Here is a 21,368-nt window from a genome sequence, read left to right on the forward strand (position 1 = left end):
CCTGGTTAGCGTCACCTCAACGGGAAGGGTGTGTGAGTTGCGAGTGTGAAGCGGTGAAGAGGCTAAGTTAAGTTAAGGGTGTGTGTGTGTGTGTGTGTGTGTGTGTGTGTGTGTGTGTGTGTGTGTGTGTGAGAGAGGGGAGTTTGAAGCTGTAAGGAGGCTAAGTTAAGTTTTTTTTTTCTTTGTGTGTGTGTGTGTGTGTTAGGATGACGTGTGTCTTTTACTCGTCTTAGTAAAAATGGCTTCTTCTCTCACGCCTCTGCTATGTCACTCAGAATGGCTGGCGAGGGAGAAATCAAAAGTCTGTTTTAGATTTTTCCTTCATGCTACCTGGAACTCTTAACTTCATCTACTTATGCACGAGAAATACAAAACAGTTCCATGAAATACATATCTATGATCTTTAGACCTAGACAGAGGAGACGTAAAAGGGACAAGGCTTGTATTATTGTGGAAATAGAAATGGAGATGAAGTGGCTGTCAGTCCCTCACGCTCTGTCCTTTTCACGATGACCAGGAAATGTTTGGTACAGGAGCAGTGTTCTTCCAATCCGCGTGTGCACCTAACCTAACCTAACCTAACCTAACCTAACCTAACCCAAGCTAATCTTACCTAACCTAAGCTAATCTAACTTAACTTAACCTAACCTAAGAAGACCTTACTCTCCTTTTTCTTCAGTTTCCTTTTCCGCACACCTCTTTCCCTTCATGTCTCCTTAAGTTTTCCTTTGCTAATCTCTTGTTATTTTCCCTTTTTTTCATGTAATTTATCTCCTACCTTATTTCCCCTTCCTGTTTTCTTCTCTTACTCTGCTCTTCTCTTCTCCTCTGCCACAGGTGAAAACTGAACACTTGAACATCTGTCTATTAATTGGAATTGTGGTTCTATATTCGCAGTTTTATTCAGTTTCCAGTCTTTGTTCCTCCTTTGCTCTTAAACTGAAAACAGCAACATTTATTCTTCACCATCTTTACTCTTATCTCTCAATTCTTTTTGCTGACTGTCTCCTCATTTCCACAACCGCTTTCTTGTTTCATTGCACAGCAGGTTCTCAGAGCGGTGCAGCGGCTCGCCTCTGTTATTAGTGCCTCGTCCTTCCTCTCCGTAGTCAGATCACTGCTTACCGGACACTCAGAACGCGCCACTCAGCCGTATTTAGATAGATTCCCTTGCTTCTCTTTGTGCTTCCATTGTTGCCACCGCAGCACACGCAGCCACGAGACTTGGCTACCAATACAAGCATGGATACTTTGCACGTGTGGTAAAATTGAATACATACACTATTTCTATCGCTATTACTGCTGTTAATGGTATTTTGTAACCTGTAAACTCTTGGAATTCCCTGTTTGTTTCTGTATTTCCTCCTTTGTATGATTTTTAGTCTTTATAGAGGGAGGTTTCAAGACGCTTATCTTCTTCTAATTTCTGACGATCGTTACTGACTCTTTCACGACTGGCACCTCTGTTTTTTTTTTTTCCTTGCCTTTTTTTTTATTTTTGTTGTCCCTCCTACTTAAAAAAAAAAGAAAACGCCAGGAAGAGAAAAAAAAACACGAAAGAAAAAAACAAGAATATTGAAAGAAGAACGGAAGAAGGAAGTAAGGCATGAGAAGGAATAAATGAAGGAGAAGGAATGTAAGAAATTATATAACACTTGTAATGATAATGACGGTAAAGAAGAGTACAATCCCTAACAGTAAAAAAAAAAAAAAACGAAAGAAAAAAAAGAAGAATATAAAAGAAGAACGGAAGAAGGAAGTAAGGCAATGGAAGGAATAAATGAGGCAGGAGGAATGTAAAAGTTAATAACACTAGTAATGTAAATGACAGTAAAGAAGAATACAAGCACTGACAGTTCTTCATGACTGTTCAAGCGGCATTACTTACACGTTAATCCTTCCACTGTTTGATATTTTTCTTGCTTAATTATCTTGTACTACTTGGAAACACTTACAGTTCTCTATAGCACGTTCTTAATTAGTTTTGTAGCTTAGAGAAGTATAGAAAAAATAATAAAAATAAATAAAATAACACATTCTCTCTTTCAATTTATTAGTGCAGACATTTTTATTATTATTATTACTATTACTATCATTATTTAATTTCACGGTCTTAGTTATGTAGTTTAAACAGTTAAGTAGTTAAAAAGGTAAATAAAAAGTCTTAACTCTCTTTTACTGTGTCTGTTCAAACATTCATTTATTTATTCATTCACTCGTTCATTATTATTATTATTATTATTATTTTTATTTTTTATTTTTTATTTTATTTTATTTTTTTTTTTTTTTTTACGGAGCACTAAATATCAAAGTAAGGTCATAACAGTAGAGGGGTCACTGCTCACAGCACATCTGTAGTATGAAGGAAACACGCAAGGCGCCATCTGTTTATCTTCGTCATCAAGTCAGGATATCCACCTTTGCTTTTGTAATCCACCGTAATCTGCCTTTTATCGCTGTTTTCATTACATTATGTCTTCTTTCATCTTGTGTAATGTGTGTGTGTGTGTGTGTGTGTGTGTGTGTGTGTGTGTGTGTGTGTGTGTGTGTGTGTGTGTGTGAGGTGTTTACATTTCCCTTCTCTTCTTTCTTCTTACATCCTAACTTTCACATCGGTTCTTTCTCGTCCTTTCTTTTTTTCTCCTCCTACATTCATATCCTGCTTTTTCTTTGTTTGCTTCTCAGTTTCATTCACGTCTTTTATCATTTTTTACCGTCTCTCTTTCTCTCTCTTTTTAATTACTTTGAGTCATATATCTTGAATCGTATTGTTTCCTAAGGTTTCTCTTCTTAATTATAATTGACGTGAAACTTAACCACTAACACGTATTTACAACCGTTTTTTTCCTCTCTCTCTCTCTCTCTCTCTCTCTCTCTCTCTCTCTCTCTCTCTCTCTCTCTCTCTCTCTCTCTCTCTCTCTCTCTCTCTCTCTCTCTCTCTCTCTCTCTCTCTCTCTCACACACACATTATCCAACGTTTTCTTCGTCTTTCTTTTTTATCTCTCTCTCTCTCTCTCTCTCTCTCTCTCTCTCTCTCTCTCTCTCTCTCTCTCTCTCTCTCTCTCTCTCTCTCTCTCTCTCTCTCTTTCCGTTAGACAAGACTGAGTAATTGTCAAGAGAGATGATGCCCTTGCATTAGACTCATCTGATAGCCTGCTTCTTAAGACGGCTGCGGGTTCGCCATATCTACACACACACAGCTCTCTCTCTCTCTCTCTCTCTCTCTCTCTCTCTCTCTCTCTCTCTCTCTCTCTCTCTCTCTCTGTCAGGTGTTGTTTTTGTTGGTTTCTTTTCGTTGTTTGAGTTTTCTTTTTCGTGTTTCCTTAGTTGCTATTCTCTCTCTCTCTCTCTCTCTCTCTCTCTCTCTCTCTCTCTCTCTCTCTCTCTCTCTCTCTCTCTCTCTCTCTCTCATTTCTGCTTTTTTCATTGTATTCCTGTTTTTTTCTTGGATTTTGTTCAGTTACCGTCTCTCTCTCTCTCTCTCTCTCTCTCTCTCTCTCTCTCTCTCTCTCTCTCTCTCTCTCTCTCTCTCTCTCTCTCTCTCTCTCTCTCTCTCTCTCTCTCTCTCTCTGCGATTTACGAACCGATTCCCGAACATAAGAAATCTAGTTTATTGCTTAGATCCTTATTGCAACCTTTTAGCATGGGCGAGGAGAAGGAACTAAATATCTCTCTCTCTCTCTCTCTCTCTCTCTCTCTCTCTCTCTCTCTCTCTCTCTCTCTCTCTCTCTCTCTCTCTCTCTGGGTGTTTAAGTTCTGGGTATCATGCTGAAAAAATTTGGCTCGGAATGTTTATCAAATAGTTTACATCATGAGTGGTGGCTTCTACTTCGTTTCTATTTTGTTTTTGTTCTTGGTTCGAGTCTGCGCAAGTGTAGAGGTAATGCAAGACTGAGATCTCTTTACCCTAGTGGCTCTGGATGGCTGAATATGTATGGTTTCACGTAGTTTGTGTGATATGAGTGAAAAGGGAGGGTTGTAAGCAAGAGGCGTGGTGATTTTCAAGAGTCCTGGTTTGTTTGTGGAGAGCGTGTTGGAAACTTTCGTGTAGAATGATCGTTCCTTCTTTCTTAGGTTTTCTTAATGGATCTGGAAGGTTGTAAAGAGGAGAAAGTGGTGATTTTACAGTCCTGGTGTGTTTGCGGTGAGTGTGTTAGGGATATTTTGTAGATTGCTCGCTCTTTTTCCTTTTCTTAGTGTTTCTTAGCTCACGCGGGAGGTCGTAAACAACAGGAATGATCATTTTAGCGAGTCATGGTGTGTTTCTGGTGAGCGTGGTGGGGTTCTTAGTAGAATGACCGCCTTTTCTCAGTGTTTCTCAGCGGACTTCAAGGAGCGTGCCTGATTTTTGGAGAGGGCGCCCTTTGTGTTGGGGAGCGAGAGTTCCCACGCGATCTCCAAGACAGGAAGCGACCCTATGCATCGCCGCGCTGGGCACCTAATTATACGGGTCATATAATTGGCGGACGAGGCGGCGGGGCTCTAGGGGGAGGGGGAGTGGTTCTGCAATCTGCCAACTTAATGAACCTCCAACCTGGCTTTATCGCCGCCCGCCTGTCTATGGCTTTTTCCCGATAAGACAGCCATTAATTTCTGCTATCGCTCACTCATCCTGGGGCTTCCCGCTGCCAGTTTAGTTAGGAGAACGGTTTTTCCTTGCCTTTGTTTGACTGTAGGAGTGTATCTTTATTCATGAAGGTTTGCCCCGTCAAATAACAATACTGACAGCCTTTTACGCCCTATCAGATGCCTGGGGAGTGTAGGGGCGGGGGGCACCGTAGGGGCGTAGCAGCCCTCCCCGCGGCCGCCCCCGCGCCGCCTTACCTCACTAATCACTAAGGTTCAAAGTTGCGCTCTTTCCCGCAGGTACAGATTTATCCGTTTTCAGCGGGAGTTTTTGTTCGTTTACACGTTCGTGATAAAATCAACCAATCACATTCAAGTTTCATTCTGCGGCCAGCGAGGCTCCGCCCACTGAACGTCCGCCATCTTTGATTGGCTGAGACGATACGAGGATTGGATGCTGGCGTTCCCAGAATCGTTCGTGGCGTTTCATTTGCTGCGGGCTGCGTGCTGGCTCTTAAACCGTAAAGCATCCTCGCTAAACATACACGAGGCTGCTTTACGACGGTTCCTAACACCGCACCAAAACGGTCCACCAATTACACCGCGAGGGGGCGCCGCCAGTTCTGCCTGTACGGTGGGCGTCGCGGGGCCTGCCTCCTCCTCCAGACACTCCATCAAAACAAGTCCCATTTGTCGAAAAGATGGCAGGGCGTGATAGGGAGCCTGTGTAAAGTTTTTAATTGTGTTACTGATGGCACGATACACGGCCAGCAGCGATAGGCATCAACCCAGACGCCTGCTTCTTGGTTGCCAGCTAGCCGCCGCCGCCGCCGCCACCACCACCACCACCACCACCACCACCTTCAGGCTGCCTCAGTGCCGCTCCTTCGCTGCCTCCTCGCGCCGCGGCTTATCTTGCCGTTCTCGAGCAGCTCCCGCGGCGCAACACTCTCCCTCTGACTCGGTACATCGGTTAACCAGCTTCGGGAGTCGACCAGCGGCGCCCCGCACCTCCGTAAGGGGAAATAAATCTCTGGACCAAACAAAAAAATACGACGAGGAGGGGACGTGTGTGTGTGTGTGTGCGCGCAGGTGTGACGAGGGCGGGGCAGGTAACGGTCGCGCACCGTAACCTCTCGACAACCAATTAACTGCTTCGGGAAAGACTCGTTTCGGCGCTTTCACATGTTGCTTTAAAAATCCGTGCATGTGTGTATATTGGGAGAGAGAGAGAGAGAGAGAGAGAGAGAGAGAGAGAGAGAGAGAGAGAGAGAGATAAGAAGCTCAGGACAGGTGTCCTAGGGTACAGGTGAACTGGCCTCGCCCCAGGTAAGGGAGGGAGGGACAGACAGATAACACCGTCGCTGATAACACACACACACACACACACACACACACACACACACACACACACACACACACACACACACACACACACACACACGAGGTCGAGATAACACGTGGACGATGATGAAAGTCCAGGAAGATAACAGATCTGATGGGTTACGTAAACATGGTCGTATTACTGCAGACGAAGGAAATGAACATGCTGTCTGGCGGCGGCTGTGGCTGCGTGCACGTATACCAATGAACTGAAAAGCACGCTGACAAGATCTTAGTAGCAGGCAGCAATGCATCAGTAGGAAAGATCTCGCGAGATGAGGAAGAGAGAGACAGAGAGGGAGAGAAGGGTCGTGGAGTGGTAGTGGTGGTGGTGGTGGTGTTGGTAGTGGTGGTAGTGTATCTCAGTGCGCTGGTCAAGATAAGGTGAGTGCAGGTGTACGGGATATGCACTCCGAGGCCCCAGATAAGATAAGTGGAGAAGGATGGGGCTTGTAGAGAGAGAGAGAGAGAGAGAGAGAGAGAGAGAGAGAGAGAGAGAGAGACAGAGACAGAGAGAGAGAGAGAGAGGTTAACAAACAGATGTACAGGAGACAGACATGATATACAGCGCTTTATTGTCTTAATGTACTCTTCTTCTGCTGCTTCTTTATCTCCTCCTCCTCCTCCTCCATCTTCTTTTTAATTCTCTTATTTATATTTCGAGAGAGAGAGAGAGAGAGAGAGAGAGAGAGAGAGAGAGAGAGAGAGAGAGAGAGAGAGGATACACCTGGTTGTTCTATATTCACTGGTTCTGTCATGCGTAAAGATTAAAGTAAATGTCCGTTCTTGATATCACTGTCCGTAGTAGCAGCAGCAGTAGTAGTAGTAGTAGTAGTAAATAGTAGTATCATTATTGTTACCATCGTCATCGTCACTAACCCAACTGACCCCTCTCCTTCTCGTCCTTTGTCCCACAGGAGAGGATGACTGGGACAGCAACGAGGAAGCTTCGCCCAATGACTTGATGACGTCTCCGCACTCTGACCAATCCGCCACAGGGGAAGGTGTCACGTCATCGCCTGTGTCCAACCAATCGGAGAGCGGCGCCATAGCGGAGGCTGGAGGCGGTGAGTCCACGGCCGGAGCGACAAGCCCAGTTGATAAAGATCTGAAGGAAGCCATCGACACCACCGTCAAAAGCCTCTCAGACAGGTGAGTTGAGGAGGAGCCGCAGATGAGGTGTGGAAAAAGTGAATTAGGATGTGTAAAGGTGAGATGGAGGAGGTGTTTGAGGTGGTAAGGGAAATGGAAGTGGAGATGAGGGTACTATTGGGAAAGTATCTTACCTGGTATAAAAAAAGAAATGCATGGGGAAAAAATGGTGAACTATTTTGACAGCATATAAAAGTGCTAATCATCAGGTAAACATACATACACACACACACACACACACACACACACACACACACACACACTCAGACACTTTTGCGTTTTCATCACTCAGGGTTTTCTCAAAAGTACAGGTGAGCTGAGGGGGCGGAGAGGCGCAGGTGAAACGGGAAGGTGAGTTTCTGAGATGATTTAGGATGCGTGAAGTTGAGGTGGAAGTGGAGGGGATGAGAGTACAGGTAAGGTTAGGGAGTGTATCTTGAGTGTTAGGAAGGGAGGCGTGGATGATAGTAGTGGAGAAGATGGTGGTTGAGTGTGGATGTGTGATGGAGAAGAGTGGATGATGTTGCTGGACAGGAAGTGGTTGTGGATGTGCGTGGAGAGGAGTGGGTGGTGATTGTGAAAAGGGAAGTTGCTGGTTTTCTATATGTGGAGGAAAAGTGAATTGGGGGAAATAGAATGGGATTTGGTAAGGGAAAGTATAGTGGATGGTTGTGGAAGGGAAGGTGGATAGGCATGGATGGTGACAGTAGAAGAGGTGGTGGTGTGAGAGGAAGAGCGGATGGTGGAAGTGAAAAAGGAGGGGGTTAGTCTTGGATGCGGCGAGGCGAGGTGGAGGAGATAATGTCTGTGAGAAATAGGAAAAGAACAAAGATGTATAGAATGCAATGAGGTAATATATATGTTAGTAATTCCCAATCTCTTTCTTCTCGGTTCGTTACCCATTTTAGCAAAGCACATCAGGTCTGTTACCCATGCTGAAGATGTCACGCAGTCATCCCAGTCTCCCTACTCTCCACCCTCTTCCTTGTGGCACCTCTCTGTTACCCCCATAAAATCTACCACATTATCCTCTATGGTAAATAGCTCACGTTAAGAACCAGCGGTATAGGAGAAGCAATATTGAAGATAATGTGAACGGATGAAGAAGGTGGTTGATGCAGGAAAAAAAAAAAGAAAAGAAAAAAAGAAAAACATGGATGCGTGTAGGGATGATATTGATGACTGAAACAGAGAAAGGAGACCCGTGAACAAGCGCGAGGAAGGAGGGTGTGACTTGAGGCAGGTATGTGAATGAAAACAGACGAGTAGGGAGCGTGAGAGGCGGCAGGGCATGGGGCGGTGTCTTAATGGTATAGCGTGAGACCCGCCATAAGGTGAGGTGAAGGGGATGGATGGACAGGTATGGGGTCGTAATTGTTTTCAGTGTATCTCGTCGATGGATACACGTCGTTTTCTTACTCATTTGCGTCCCACTCGACAACGCTGAAGCTGTATAGTGGAATTTGTTGATTTTGATCGTGTTTTCATGATGCTAATGTGTTAACCAGGATTATGCATCACCAATGAGAGAAACATCCTTTACTTAATTATTTACTCATTTATCATTTATTAACGGTCATGTTCGTTTGGCCTAGAGTATAAATTAAAGACTGTGTGGTGAGTGCGTCGCCTTGGTCAATATTTCCAAGCATTTCCGTGACTTGCCCAACCAGTGTAAACATGCTGTGGTGGAATTTTCGTATCTAAAGAGTCTTTCAAACCGCTTTTTAACAGGCTACAGTGGAATGTATTAATATCAAGACTGCTTCTGTGATTCTAATGATAGATTAACAGTGATTCTGCACCATCACTGGGAGAAACGTCCATGAAAACCAGACTAATCATGCGTGGCCTTAGTACATAGTCCTCGTGAAAACCCAAAGTACTTTAGATTTTTTTTTATTTATTTATTTTTATTTATTTATTTATTTTTATTTATTTTTATTTATTTTCTTTATTTATTTTTTTTTTTTTTAAGTGTGTCGTGAATATGGGTGTCGGTAGGTACTTCTTTTCGCAGTGCCGCGGTGTTCATATTGATTTCGTCTTTGGGAGCGCGTGGTGAGTTTACTGTGCTACTATCTCGCTAACCACCCCTACAAGACCGCAGCAGATACTGGTGTGGGTTATGTAACTGCGAATTGATATGTTACTAATGGTACTTATGAAACCCGGGTGATTACAGCGTTCTCAAGGGAATATTTAAGTTCTCGGTTTTCCTCCTCCTTTCGTCCTGGGAACAAGAACCGAGAGCTGAAGCTGAGGCTGCCCGGACCTGATACCGGAGTTGATATTTTAAGTGCAAGACGAGATTAGGTGATAAGCAATGACGAACTAGCTAAAAGAGTGCAGGCCGATACATCCAGCACAAAAATAACAAAAGAAAAGAAAGAGTAGATCGAGACATAAGTATAAGACAAAGCCAAAGAAAGACAGAACGTCCTTAACATTAAATAGATATGCCACGAGAGACACCAAATTGATAGTCATAAATAAATATAGCAACATGTATAACATAAGCCGCGAGCGCTACTTGAAAGACAATAAACCTTCCTTATGAAGAATACACTTTTGTTCTCTTGTCTGTGTGAAGGAGGCCAGCTAAGAACACAAAATTAATGGGAATAAGGTCGCTCATTTACCATTCCCAGAAAAATTCATAGAAAGAGAGAGAGAGAGTTACAATCAATGACCTTCCTTCTAACAGTACACCAAGACGCTTCACCAAAGGAACCATCAATCGAAGCACTCCAAATGAGACTTACTGCGTACAAAACGTTGAATATTTCTTTCGATCGGGTCCTTTGAAGTAGTGATCGTAATTTCACAATCAGCTGTATACAGTCGGATGAGTGAAAAATGCCTAGATAACTTTGAAAGAAATGAAATAAATGACTGCACATATCTGTATATTGCAGAGTAAATGTTGAGGCGGTGAAAGTAAGTGTACTATGAGCAAACAACTATTATATGCTTCTCAGTATATTCGTGTGCGGTTGTGAGATCCCGTTTTCTAAAGAGCAGCCTATGAACTTAACGTGGTATTAGAAGTTATATTTATACAGATTTGAAAGCAACTCTCTCTCTCTCTCTCTCTCTCTCTCTCTCTCTCTCTCTCTCTCTCTGACTTCAATATTAATGCGTTTTTTCTCAAATTTGCTCGCCTTGTAACAATATAAGCGATTAAAAACTTAGTAGAAACACCCAAAAGACTCGTGTGTGTGTGTGTGTGTGTGTGTGTGTGTGTGTGTGTGTGTACGTCTTAAACTTCCATCATTATAACAGTCACTTAATCCACCACTTCATCTATAAGAACAAAATCGTGGTTAAGAACTTAGGAAGAATGAAGGACGTGACTGTGCAGATAAGTTTCAGGTGAACTCTCTCTCTCTCTCTCTCTCTCTCTCTCTCTCTCTCTCTCTCTCTCTCTCTCTCTCTCTCTCTCTCTCTCTCTCTCTCTCTCTCTCTCAGTACCAATCTTCCCTCACGTTCCTCCTCCTCCTCCTCCTCCTCCCCCTCCCCTGCGCCATGTACCGCCGTGGGGGTTCCGTCCATCACTGGGCCACATCCGCCTCGTCCCTCTGTCTGTCCGCCTGTCTGTTTTTCGTTCCCTCCTGTCTCGTCGTTTGTTTATGCCTGGCTTTTGTTGTTGATGGTGGCGGCGGTGGTGGTGGTGGTGGTGGTGGTGGTGGTCATCCTTTTTTCTTCTTCAACTTCTTCTTCATCTCTGTCGGAATATGAAAGTCCCTGCTAACTCCAGAAATGTTCATGACATTTTTCAGAAAGTTACTGTAAAAAAAATGGAAATGTAAAAATATAACGCAATTTGATGTTCCAGAAAGCTACTAAAAAAATCTAAATATAGAACTACAGTGTTCTTTGATGTTCTAGAAATTAAAAAAAAAAAAAAAAAAAAATATAGAACTATAACGCTTCGTCCAGGAAAATTACAAAAACAAAATTGAATCTATCGAACAATCAACACCTTAGGTTCTTGAGGCGTCTTTGGCGTGATGCAACACAGCCATGCAAGACGACGGCAACTGCTATTGTCGCTGCTGGAGTCCTGCGTGAGTCACCCCGTCACGAGCTGGTCGGGGTGTGTGCACTAGAAGAAAAAAGCTGCCGAAGCCGTGAGCAACAAGGTGGTGGTGATTGTTGCGTCTGCCCGCCACTGACCGAGTGACCTTGGATGTTTGAGGTCACCGCGAACCAGATTCAGAGTACCGCCATTTGCCGCGAGATAATAGAGGGAGAGTCTGGTGGTGAGGAGTGAGTGCGGCCTGCCTGTGTGCCACCTGTGGGTCCTTTGCAGATAGTAACTGTGTGGTATAGACGTTACGGGTCTCTGGTTTCTTTTACCTGCTGCCGCCTCGCCTCAGTCATCCATACCGATTCTTGCTCCGTGTTTTACTATTCTTCCGCTGACTCAAAGTGACCTCCGCTTGCTTCAGTTACCCATACTGAATTTTTACTCCTTGTTTCACTGTCATTATTCAGACTGCTACCGTGCCCGCTGCCTTCCTAGGAGCGCTTTCTGAAGCACTTCTGTAACCGCACCCCTGTGACTTCTAAAATCCTCCATGGGTTTTTAAGGATGTTTTTACGGTAATGTATAAATAAGATTTATACATTACTAAAAGGAAAAGCAGTCTTAAACACCAGACTTATCATCCCTGTGACCGTTGAAAATAGTCGTGGTGAGAGAGCGAAGCGTTCCTGAACGCGGACCATATACGAGTATATTGTATAGTCTCCTATTGCAAACCTTGGATTCGCGATTCCTGTCTTGTTTTCTGTGTAAATCCAAGCAATCGTCTTTTCCCACAGGCTGAGTGTGTCGGCGGGAGACAAGGAGGGACGCGGCTCCCCCTCCCGTTCTCCTTCCCCTCGCGGGTCCTCGCCATCTTCCCCTTCCCAGCCCACAGGAGGGACTGCCGCGGCCTCAGGCTCCACTGCCGGGACCACCAAGGTAACCTGTCTGTTATTTGTTGTGCGGTTATTATACTGACTTAATTACTTGTTGAAACAGCTTGTGGTGTGTGTGTGTGTGTGTTTGTGTGTGTGTGTCATCTCTCATGTAAACAATTGTTCTCAAGATTATTTTAGGGAGGTTTTTAGCATAATTCATTAAAAGTAATGTTTCTAAAGAGGAGTAGGATTTTTTTTTTTTTTTTTTTTTTTTTTTTGCAATGCGTACTTCGTGTTATTTCTATCAGAAAGGTCTTTCGCATGATTTATTAGAGGAAATTGTGCTTGCAAATACGAGCAAGATACATTTTTTTTTCTATCCCCATAATATATGTTATTTTCGCCATCTAATGGAGAGATGCAGGTGTGAAGGAAGATAGGCAGGGACTGGTGGAGCAAAGAATCGCGGTGTCTTGGCGGTTAGAAGGCAGTAGTAAGAAGAATGATCCCGGAACACAGAATTCTTAGTTCTCCTACCTCTATCTCTCAGCCACTATTTCTCTCTCTCTCTCTCTCTCTCTCTCTCTCTCTCTCTCTCTCTCTCTCTCTCTCTCTCTCTCTCTCTCTCTCTCTCTCTCTCTCTCTCTCTCTCTCTCTCTCTCTTTGCAAACACCAGGATTTTCCTTCACATCTCCACCTCCACTTATTTCTCGTAATGGTGAGTCAGTCAGTCACAGGAATTTCTCATTCACGTGTTCAGTATCTGGAACTTTAGAGAGAGAGAGAGAGAGAGAGAGAGAGAGAGAGCGTTTGACAAAGGAACGAAGGCCACTCGTCTTATCCCAAGTAGTAGCATGGCTTACAACAAACTTTCTTCTTTCAAGTAATGTGAGGAGCTATGAAAAGAACGAGAGGCTGGCTTGGAAAAATAAAACAAAGGAGGCTAGGCAGGCAGGAGTCGGGGGGGAGAGATAAGCGAGGGAGGGGGAGATAGAGCGAGTGGGAGGGGAGATAAAGGAAAGGTTGCCAGACGCGTTAGTGTTTTCCTCGCTCGCTCCCGTTGTTCCTCCCCACTCCCTTTGGTTACTGGGTCACACACGCCTTTCTTCTGATCGACACTCTGATCGTGGCAATAATTAGGGGAAGGAATTCATAATAAAATAGGTGTGTGTGTGTGTGTGTGTGTGTGTGTGTGTGTGTGTGTGTTGGGGAGAGAAAATAAAGCTACCTTAATCTATATTACTAGTTTAGATGGGGTCTTTGAGCTCACAAGAGTTTTCTAGGCTATTGTATGCACTTATGTCAATGTTACGCCCCACGAACTAGCTGCAAATATCTACATCACTATAAGTGTGCTAAGTTAGGTCACTTTGCCACCGTCTAACGTATTGACCTCATCCACATGGCATTGTTACCACTCTGCGCTCTGCCACCCACCGCCCGGCGCTTTCCACCCATGAACCTGTGTTCTGCCACCCACCCTGCATTTTGTTATCCATTCCACGATCCATGGTCACATTTTCGTTACTACAGATAAAGTTGATTGTGTATTTAGTTATTCGTGTACTTATTTTATTTGTTTGTCTAAGTAGTTTATATTTGGACTGTGTTAGTGAAATACATGGTCTGATTAAGAGCACGTGTTATCTTACTGCGCCTATCATTTACGTGGGTGGAATGAAAGATTGCTTCTATGAGACGTTTCACACACACACACACACACACACACACACAAAAGAAGACACTCATAAAGGCTACGTCTAATGCTAACCCACTTGGCGTGCAGGCGGTGAAAAGTGAGCACCCCGGCACCTCGAGTCCTAAGCTTGGCAACGAGGTCGTTATGAAGGAGGAAGTGAGTGAGCCCTCTCCTCTGGCCCACCCCGCCGCACCCAGCACCCCTCGGGCCCAGGTGTCGCCAGGCCTCACTCCGGAGATCGAGGCAGCCCGGCAGCAGCTTACCTCCATGATCCAGGGCCTGCCGCTGCTGTCCATGCTGCCAGCACTGCACCGCCTTGCCCCCGGTAAGGACTAGAAATCCTCACCACTTTTCCAGCTTTCATTCCATTGACATAAGGCAGGTTCATCATTCAGGAAGCTTCACATTTACCTACATTTGTAACTTACACTGTTATGTTAGATTGAATTTATTTTGATATATAAATGCTAAACTCTGGTAATGATGTGAGCATTATTTATTCTTTTCATTAAACAAATGACTCAGTGGTTCATATTTTTTTCCTCTTAAAAAGCAAACCCTTCTTCATTTTCCACTACTTAGACATTCATCTATTTAAAAGTAAAGTAAGAAATACAATTTATTCTGTAATTTCCCTTTCAACATCTTCATAAATAGCTGAAGGATACAGGAAAACCAGAACTTCACCACATTCTCACCCCAATCACAGCTGCAGTGGTGAGCCTTGCATCAAGTCTCGGCAGCATCAGCACCAACAACAGCACCAGCAGTTCAGCACTCACTGACGCCACCACTGGAGGAGCTGGTGGGGGCAGTGGCACCAGCAGTAACGGCCGCACCACCTGTGTGTGTGGCATCCGCTTCAGCAGCCCCAGCAACCTGGAGGCCCACCGCATGTTCTACTGCACCCATCGCCAGAACCTCCACTCAGGTACTCACCCTCAGTACAGTTAACATTTGAAACTTTTTTGTGTAAGACACTGGCCAAGGGTAATAAAATATGTTATAAAAATAGGCCCACTGAAGTGCCAGTCCACAAAGTAAAAGTATTTATCACTAGTATTTGTATATGATTGATCCAGTGCAAGGTTTTTCAATATATATACATGCTAGTTAGTCTTTCTGAAGCTTTCTCTGCATATGCATAGATCTGACCAGTCCATTTCATGTAAAATACATACCTATGTATACTGTTCATACAGGATAGAAATCTGGCTGGTCTAACAAAGGTTCTTTTTTTCAATTTCTCTAACTTTTAAGAGACTTGTACTTGTTTGCATCTCTTGTTTTTCTTACTGCTTTCTCAGCTTCTATATTTTTACCACTTTCATCCCCCATCACTGCTACACTCAAATATATCTCTTTGAAGATCTCAAAAAACTCCCTGCCATTTCTATCTTGATATTTTCACATTCCCCTTTTTGGTTTCTCAGTTACTTTATGCTTTTATTCCTCTTTTTTTTTCTCATCACTAAATCTTGCACTTCATGGTGGGCAATACCTCACACACACAACTATTACAGATAATGAGTCAACAAGCAGCAAGGAACTGCCGCCCTCCACAGCCAGCATGAGTCCCCGGGGTGATGGAGGAGCCACCACTGATGAGGAGGAGGGAGGACGTGTGCTGCGGTGCCCTCACTGCCCCTACACCACTGCACACAAGCTGAGCCTCAATGGCCACATGAACATCCACACCAACCCTGAGGACCTGGCCAAGACTGGAAATGCCTCCCACACCACTGCAGCAGCCCCACAGGTCACCCTTAGCGAGACCAGAGCCACTGATAGATACTGTTCTGACTGTGACATCCAATTTTCTTCAGTCAAAACGTTCCGCGTCCACAAGGCTCACTACTGCCAGACCCGCCACGTCCTGAAGGGAGGAGGCAAGAGTCCTGCCCGGGAAGAGTCTGGATCAGGTGCCGCAGCGACCAGCCTGTCAGCCATGGTGAATGCAGCAGCAGGAAGCAATCAGCCCATCCTTGCGCTGCCCACAAACCCCATCCTGCTGGTGCCATACTCACTGGTGGCTGAAGCACGGCTGCTGCCTCCCCATGTGCTGCCACAAGCCGGAGCAGCAGTGGTTCTTCCCAATGGCCAGGTGCAGCCACTGTCCCCTGGTCCCCTTCCTGGTCCTGCCCCTCCTCCCCTCCTCTCCCCAACAGCAGCAGCCACTCATGTCCCATCCTCTGCACCCCCTCCCACTCACCCTCCCCAGGCATCCCCACAGTCCAGTCCCATTTCACCACCAAAACATTCTCCCAAGGATGATTCCAGACTGAAACCCGTGAGCAGTGATGTGTGTGGAAAGAGACGGGGAGAAGGAGAGTGTCCACTTGACCTCACCACCAAGAGGCCAAAACTCACGATCAAAACAGACCTATTAAGTGATGAGGAGAAAGAGAATCGGGAAGTCAACACTCCTACTCAAGCTCGCTCCCCAGTCCCCAAGTCCCGTCCTGGCTCCTCCCAAGGACCAACTGGAGAGTTTGAGGGGAAACTCTTAGCCTCACCACCTCGGCCCTCACCTTCTAGTGAGGCTGAGGGGCAATCCACACCCCGTTCCCCTCGCCCAGCCTCAGCAGCCCCAACTCTAGGCTCTCCACGAGGCCTCCCAGAGTCTCCACGGCCATCCACCTCTACCCGTTCTCCTAACCAGCCAACTCAGGTTCCCCCAGTTCTGCCTCAGTTGCCTCCTGGCTTCCCTAACCTCCTGGCAAGTCTTGAGAACTTGGGTGGGCTTTCACTGGCTAGTCTCCAGGGCCTGCACGGTGTGCCACCAGAACTTGCCCTCAAGCTCCTCAACTCTGATTTGCTCATGAATGGCTTGGCACCACTAGTAAATCCCCCAGTCATAGTCAAACAAGGTGAAGCAAAATGCAATGAGTGTAACATTGTGTTTTATAAAGAGGAAAACCTACAAGTTCACAAGAAACACTATTGTGCTGCTCGCACCATCAATCGAGGGGAGGATGACCACAGATCCAGTAGTAACAGGAGCCCAGCTGCAGCAACAACAGGAGCTGCAGAAGCTGGAGCAGGGCCATCCAGACGATCCCCAAGTGCTCTACCTGAAGTTACATCACCACCAACAACCAAATCTTCTCCTTCTGTAAAAGATGCTCCCAAGGGAACCAAACCTCTGCTTCAGTTTATCTGCACAGCATGTGGCATCAAATTCACTTCTCCTGATAATCTCAAGGCCCATCAAACCTACTACTGTCCAAAACGTGAGGGTGCATCAGGGGAGGAGGGTGTCACCAAAGGTCTATGGAGGTGTCCTCGGTGCCGCTGTGCAATGCCAGAGACACTGCAGGCAGCCCATCAGTGTGTAACACCTTCCCCTGCCCCATCTCATGGGTGGAAATGCCCATGCTGTCCTGCCATCTCCCCTACTGCAGCTGCTGCCCAAAAGCACTTGGAAACCCATGCTGGCATCAAGGGTTTTCGCTGTACAATCTGTGGTTACCGTGGCAACACACTAAGGGGCATGCGCACTCACATCAGGATGCATTTTGAGAAGAGAACCAATGAACTTCAAGAGGAAAACTTCATATCATGCATCCTTGAAGATGATGATGGCAGTCGGAGAGTGGCAGAGATGAGAACAATGGCTGACCTACCTAGGGTCATTCTTGAAAACCCTACCCTCTCTGCCCTTTTAGCAGAGGGAGCAGCTGAATGCACAGATCAGCCTCTCTCATGTCACTTCTGCCCATTTGTGACACCTTACCGTGCCAGCCTGGCCAAACATTTGACTGTGGTGCACAAAGTTGGAATTGATGCCAAGCTGCAGGCTCTTCTTGAGGGCCAGGCCATGGGCTCAGTTGCTGATGCTCCTGCTACACCTGAGACTGAAAGACATGATCCTGTTGAGAATGGGAACCCAGTAAGCTCACCTCCACTTCCTGCTATCAAGCTAGAGCCAGAGGTTAAACTTGAAGTGGAAGAAGTGAACGACAAAACCCGAACATTCTCTTCAATGCCACACTCCCCAAGTGAGGAAACTTCTAAAGCAGAGGCCACAAGCAATGGTGGCACAACAAGCACCAATGGGCCAGACATCCAGCGGTACTGCAAGGCTTGTAATATAACGTTCTCATTCACAGAGTCCTTCTTGGCACACAAGAGGTTTTACTGCACCAAGCCAGAATCCACCACTCCACCGGAAACAGCAGTCCAGTGACCTATGGAGTGCTAGCTAAAGACCTGGCATTTGCAATGCTTATTTCTGCATGGTGGAGTCAATGTCTTGCTTCCTAATGCATTAACTTATTGGAAATCTGCTAAGCTTTAGTTGTACATAGTGCTGGGTGGGGTGGTGACCTAATGCCATATCAGCTGTACATACTCACCCACTCCCAATACCAGTCCCCCACTAACCCCTAGCTGGTAGGACCCAGATGCAAGATATACGACATAAAGAGAGAAATTTTGAAGAACTATTTATATATATATGCTTTATAGTCACTGTTTAACTGAGCAACTAGATTATTACTGACATGTATTATCCTTCTTACAACTCAAGATCAGTCTGGCAAAGATACATATCTACCACCCTGTGTTTTGTTTGTTTGTTTTGTTGTACTTGCTGTAAAAAGAAATGTGGGACAAGACAATGATGCAAAGTCTCCAGTGAAAGTATCTACAGCAACAAGAAAAACAGCTGACCTCATGAGTGAATTTTATAAGAGTTTGCAGATGAATGAGGCACTGATCTATGTGAGTGACTGTTATGGAAGAAACTGAAGTGAAAGCTCAGAATGGAATACTGTAGAGTCTCATAAGTGCAAACATTGAATATAGTAGATTCAAGCTGGAGACAAGGGTGGTGTCTAGTCGTGCGTGTTGTGCCGTCAGTGAGTAAAAAAACTAAATCCCTGGCTCCTTCTGAATAACATATTAGGTGTTCACAGGAAAATAGTTGAGTGTAAAGTATCTAAAACTAATGAAAGAATTCTCTTCTATATTTGTTTTGTTTTACAGGATTTTATGTTCACATAAGATATTCCTTGTTTTTTTTAAAGAAAGCTGTAAGCATTCTCAGTCAGAATCCTTCCCTCTCTCTTTCTCCAGCTGTTCTCATGAAAATGTATCCCATTCTAACTGTCTCTTTTCCTGCCTTCTATTTCAACACCCAGTGGAACCAAGTGTCCAAAAACCACCCTGTTTTTTAACTCGGTACAGAACAACATGTGATAGCTCATGTACGTGTTAACATTACTGTCTTATGAGTGTTCCATGTGAGTGTGAGTGTGAGTGAATGTGTGTGTGTGTATATGTGTGTGTTTAAGTTTGCTCCTTGGATATTTTGTATTCTTCTGTATTAAGATTATCAAATGGCAGGGATATTTACATGATGGAAGAGCTGTAAAGAATGTTTTTCTTGTTATTATTTCACAAGAGAATTTTAAGTATGTGAGATTCCCCATCTTTTTAAATACTCATTCTCTCTCTCTCTCTCTCTCTCTCTCTCTCTCTCTCTCTCTCTCTCTCTCTCTCTCTCTCTCTCTCTCTCTCTCTCTCTCTCTCTCTCTCTCTCTCTCTCTCTCTCTCTCTCTCTCTCTCTCTCATGTAGTTGCTTCCTTCACTATGACATTACAAACAGTTAACAGTTAATTGTATTATTTTTATAAAAGATAAATTAATATTTGATTCACTTGCTGAAATACTGAAGTGAAGAATCAGCATCACCTCATTTGTTTCTATAGTCCTATTATGAAATTGATGCCCTATTTGTTCTAGCTGAATATTTTATGTTTGGCTCCTCATCTCAGTCTTAAGCACTTTATTTTGACTCATTTCCATCACTGCCTTATCCCCTTCCTCAGAGACTGTTTCACTGTCTTAGCCAGCAAGTACTCTCTCTCTCTCTCTCTCTCTCTCTCTCTCTCTCTCTCTCTCTCCTCTCTCTCTCTCTCTCTCTCTCTCTCTCTCTCTCTCTCTCTCTCTCTCTCTCTCTCTCTCTCTCTCTCTCTGAGTATGGTAAGTCCTCTTATTAACCGTCATCTTTGGCACGATATGGAATTGCTATCAAGTTTTATATTATTGCCATTGATGTGTACTCTGTGTCCCCAGAAAAGGGTCACTCAATATACTATATCTGTCTTTCACTAAACCCAGTGCTCGGTTCTGTTATCATACATTTGATAAGCTCCTCCACGCCTTGTTACACTTGAGTATCCCTCTCAACTACGTAACTTGTTACATCTCCCTGCGTGTTTTATATTTTACTGCGTCTGAATGATCTTCCCCCATCTCTTTACCGTTGCTCTGTGCCCCCCAACTTCCTGTACCTCCAGCCCAGTGTGTTCCATAGCCTTTTCTCACTGTACCATATCTCATCCCTCGTACCAATCCATGTACTGCATTCTGCCCTCTGTGTACTATGGTTCTCTTTAGTAAAACTGATGTCTGTTTTGCATGTATTTTATCATCATCCCTCTTTGGTGCGGAGAGAGAGAGAGAGAGAGAGAGAGAGAGAGAGAGAGAGAGAGTCGGCACATGCATAATTTTTCAGAGATGCGTGCAGGAAGGTAGCTGAGACAAAAAGGTGAGTTGTCTAAGTTTTATGTAGCATCGCAGCGTCCTGGCAACAACTGGCTCCTTTCACGTTGCAAACCTCGCTACAAGAAGCATTGAACCTGTAGCATGCAGTACACGATACTAACATAAATCAATGATGACAAGGAAACAGCATGCAGCTCCTGTGAAATATCAGGTCAACCGCTCTCAAAATTTGCCTCTATCTCTTCGTTTTGTCTTGTGATGCGACCTTGATCTATTTACATGAATATGCGCTCTGGGAATATTTACTTGTCTTCTTCCATGAATTTTAGAGCTTTCCTTGTAATCTGATGGCTAGAGACTGACGCCTCAAGCTTGTCTGCCTTGACCTAGCGAGAAACAACTATGCACGTCGCACGAGTCTTGTCCTGCCACCACGATATGCCCGTGACCGCGACCTTGTCCTGTTTATTTATTCTTTCTTAGCTCGCCTATTGTCCCTCACCTTTATGGCCTCTGTGGCTGGTGGGAAGGGATATGAAGATGGTAGTAGAGAACTTCAGACAGCAAAAGATCTTCATGTCTTAGCTGTGTTGGTAATACTGTACACCATATACAAGTCAAATTTGTTACACAGAAGGTTGGAAAAAAAAAAAAAGTCAACTCCAGCAAAATATTGTGAACTGGGGAAACTCGTGCCTATGATAGCATTTTACAGCACTTCATAAAATTACTTACAGTATATTATTGTCATTTTTAATGCTTAAGCTTATTATCATGCCATACATTATTCTATTCATTAATTTCCTGCACTAAATCATTTGTGCCAACAAAAACTTCATAATGTTCCCATATTCCACGTATAGTGAACCATATCATTTATCTTTCATTGTGTAATCTTAATAAAACTGTGACTGTAGATAAAACCTACCACACTGGGAGTGTTTATCTTGATGTGTGTGTGCGGGCGTGTGTGTAGTCAAAAATGGTTGCATTGTGCCAGTGTGATGCAGCAACAAAGCAAACAAGGCTGACCTAAATCCCTTTAGGTGTTAGTAATCAACTTGAGCTGATTGATAACGCATTGATAGCATTGGCGATAACATCTCATGGACAATTCATCGCTAACCCTTTGAGAAAACATGAA

The 21,368-nt window shown here is 44.5% G+C and overlaps 1 protein-coding gene across 3 annotated transcripts in view; it reads left to right on the forward strand.

Moving 5' to 3' along the window:
• LOC135104337 (zinc finger protein ush-like) overlaps window positions 1-20,134 on the forward strand; it is a 33,716-nt gene extending 13,582 nt beyond the window's left edge. The window contains exons 1-6 of one of the 3 annotated variants that reach the window (XM_064011616.1): window positions 5,054-5,581; window positions 6,867-7,101; window positions 11,932-12,073; window positions 13,799-14,036; window positions 14,421-14,642; window positions 15,235-20,134. In XM_064011616.1, coding sequence (XP_063867686.1) covers window positions 6,914-7,101; window positions 11,932-12,073; window positions 13,799-14,036; window positions 14,421-14,642; window positions 15,235-17,900 — 3,456 coding nt within the window. In that variant the 5' untranslated portion in view covers window positions 5,054-5,581; window positions 6,867-6,913 and the 3' untranslated portion in view covers window positions 17,901-20,134. Of the gene's footprint in view, window positions 1-5,053; window positions 5,582-5,608; window positions 6,334-6,866; window positions 7,102-11,931; window positions 12,074-13,798; window positions 14,037-14,420; window positions 14,643-15,234 lie in introns of those variants that run through there. The other 2 variants (XM_064011615.1, XM_064011614.1) reach the window with 2 other exon arrangements.
• Window positions 20,135-21,368: the final 1,234 nt, after the last annotated feature.

The sequence above is a fragment of the Scylla paramamosain genome, chromosome 10, assembly GCF_035594125.1.
Source record: "Scylla paramamosain isolate STU-SP2022 chromosome 10, ASM3559412v1, whole genome shotgun sequence".
NCBI classification, from domain to species: domain Eukaryota; kingdom Metazoa; phylum Arthropoda; class Malacostraca; order Decapoda; family Portunidae; genus Scylla; species Scylla paramamosain.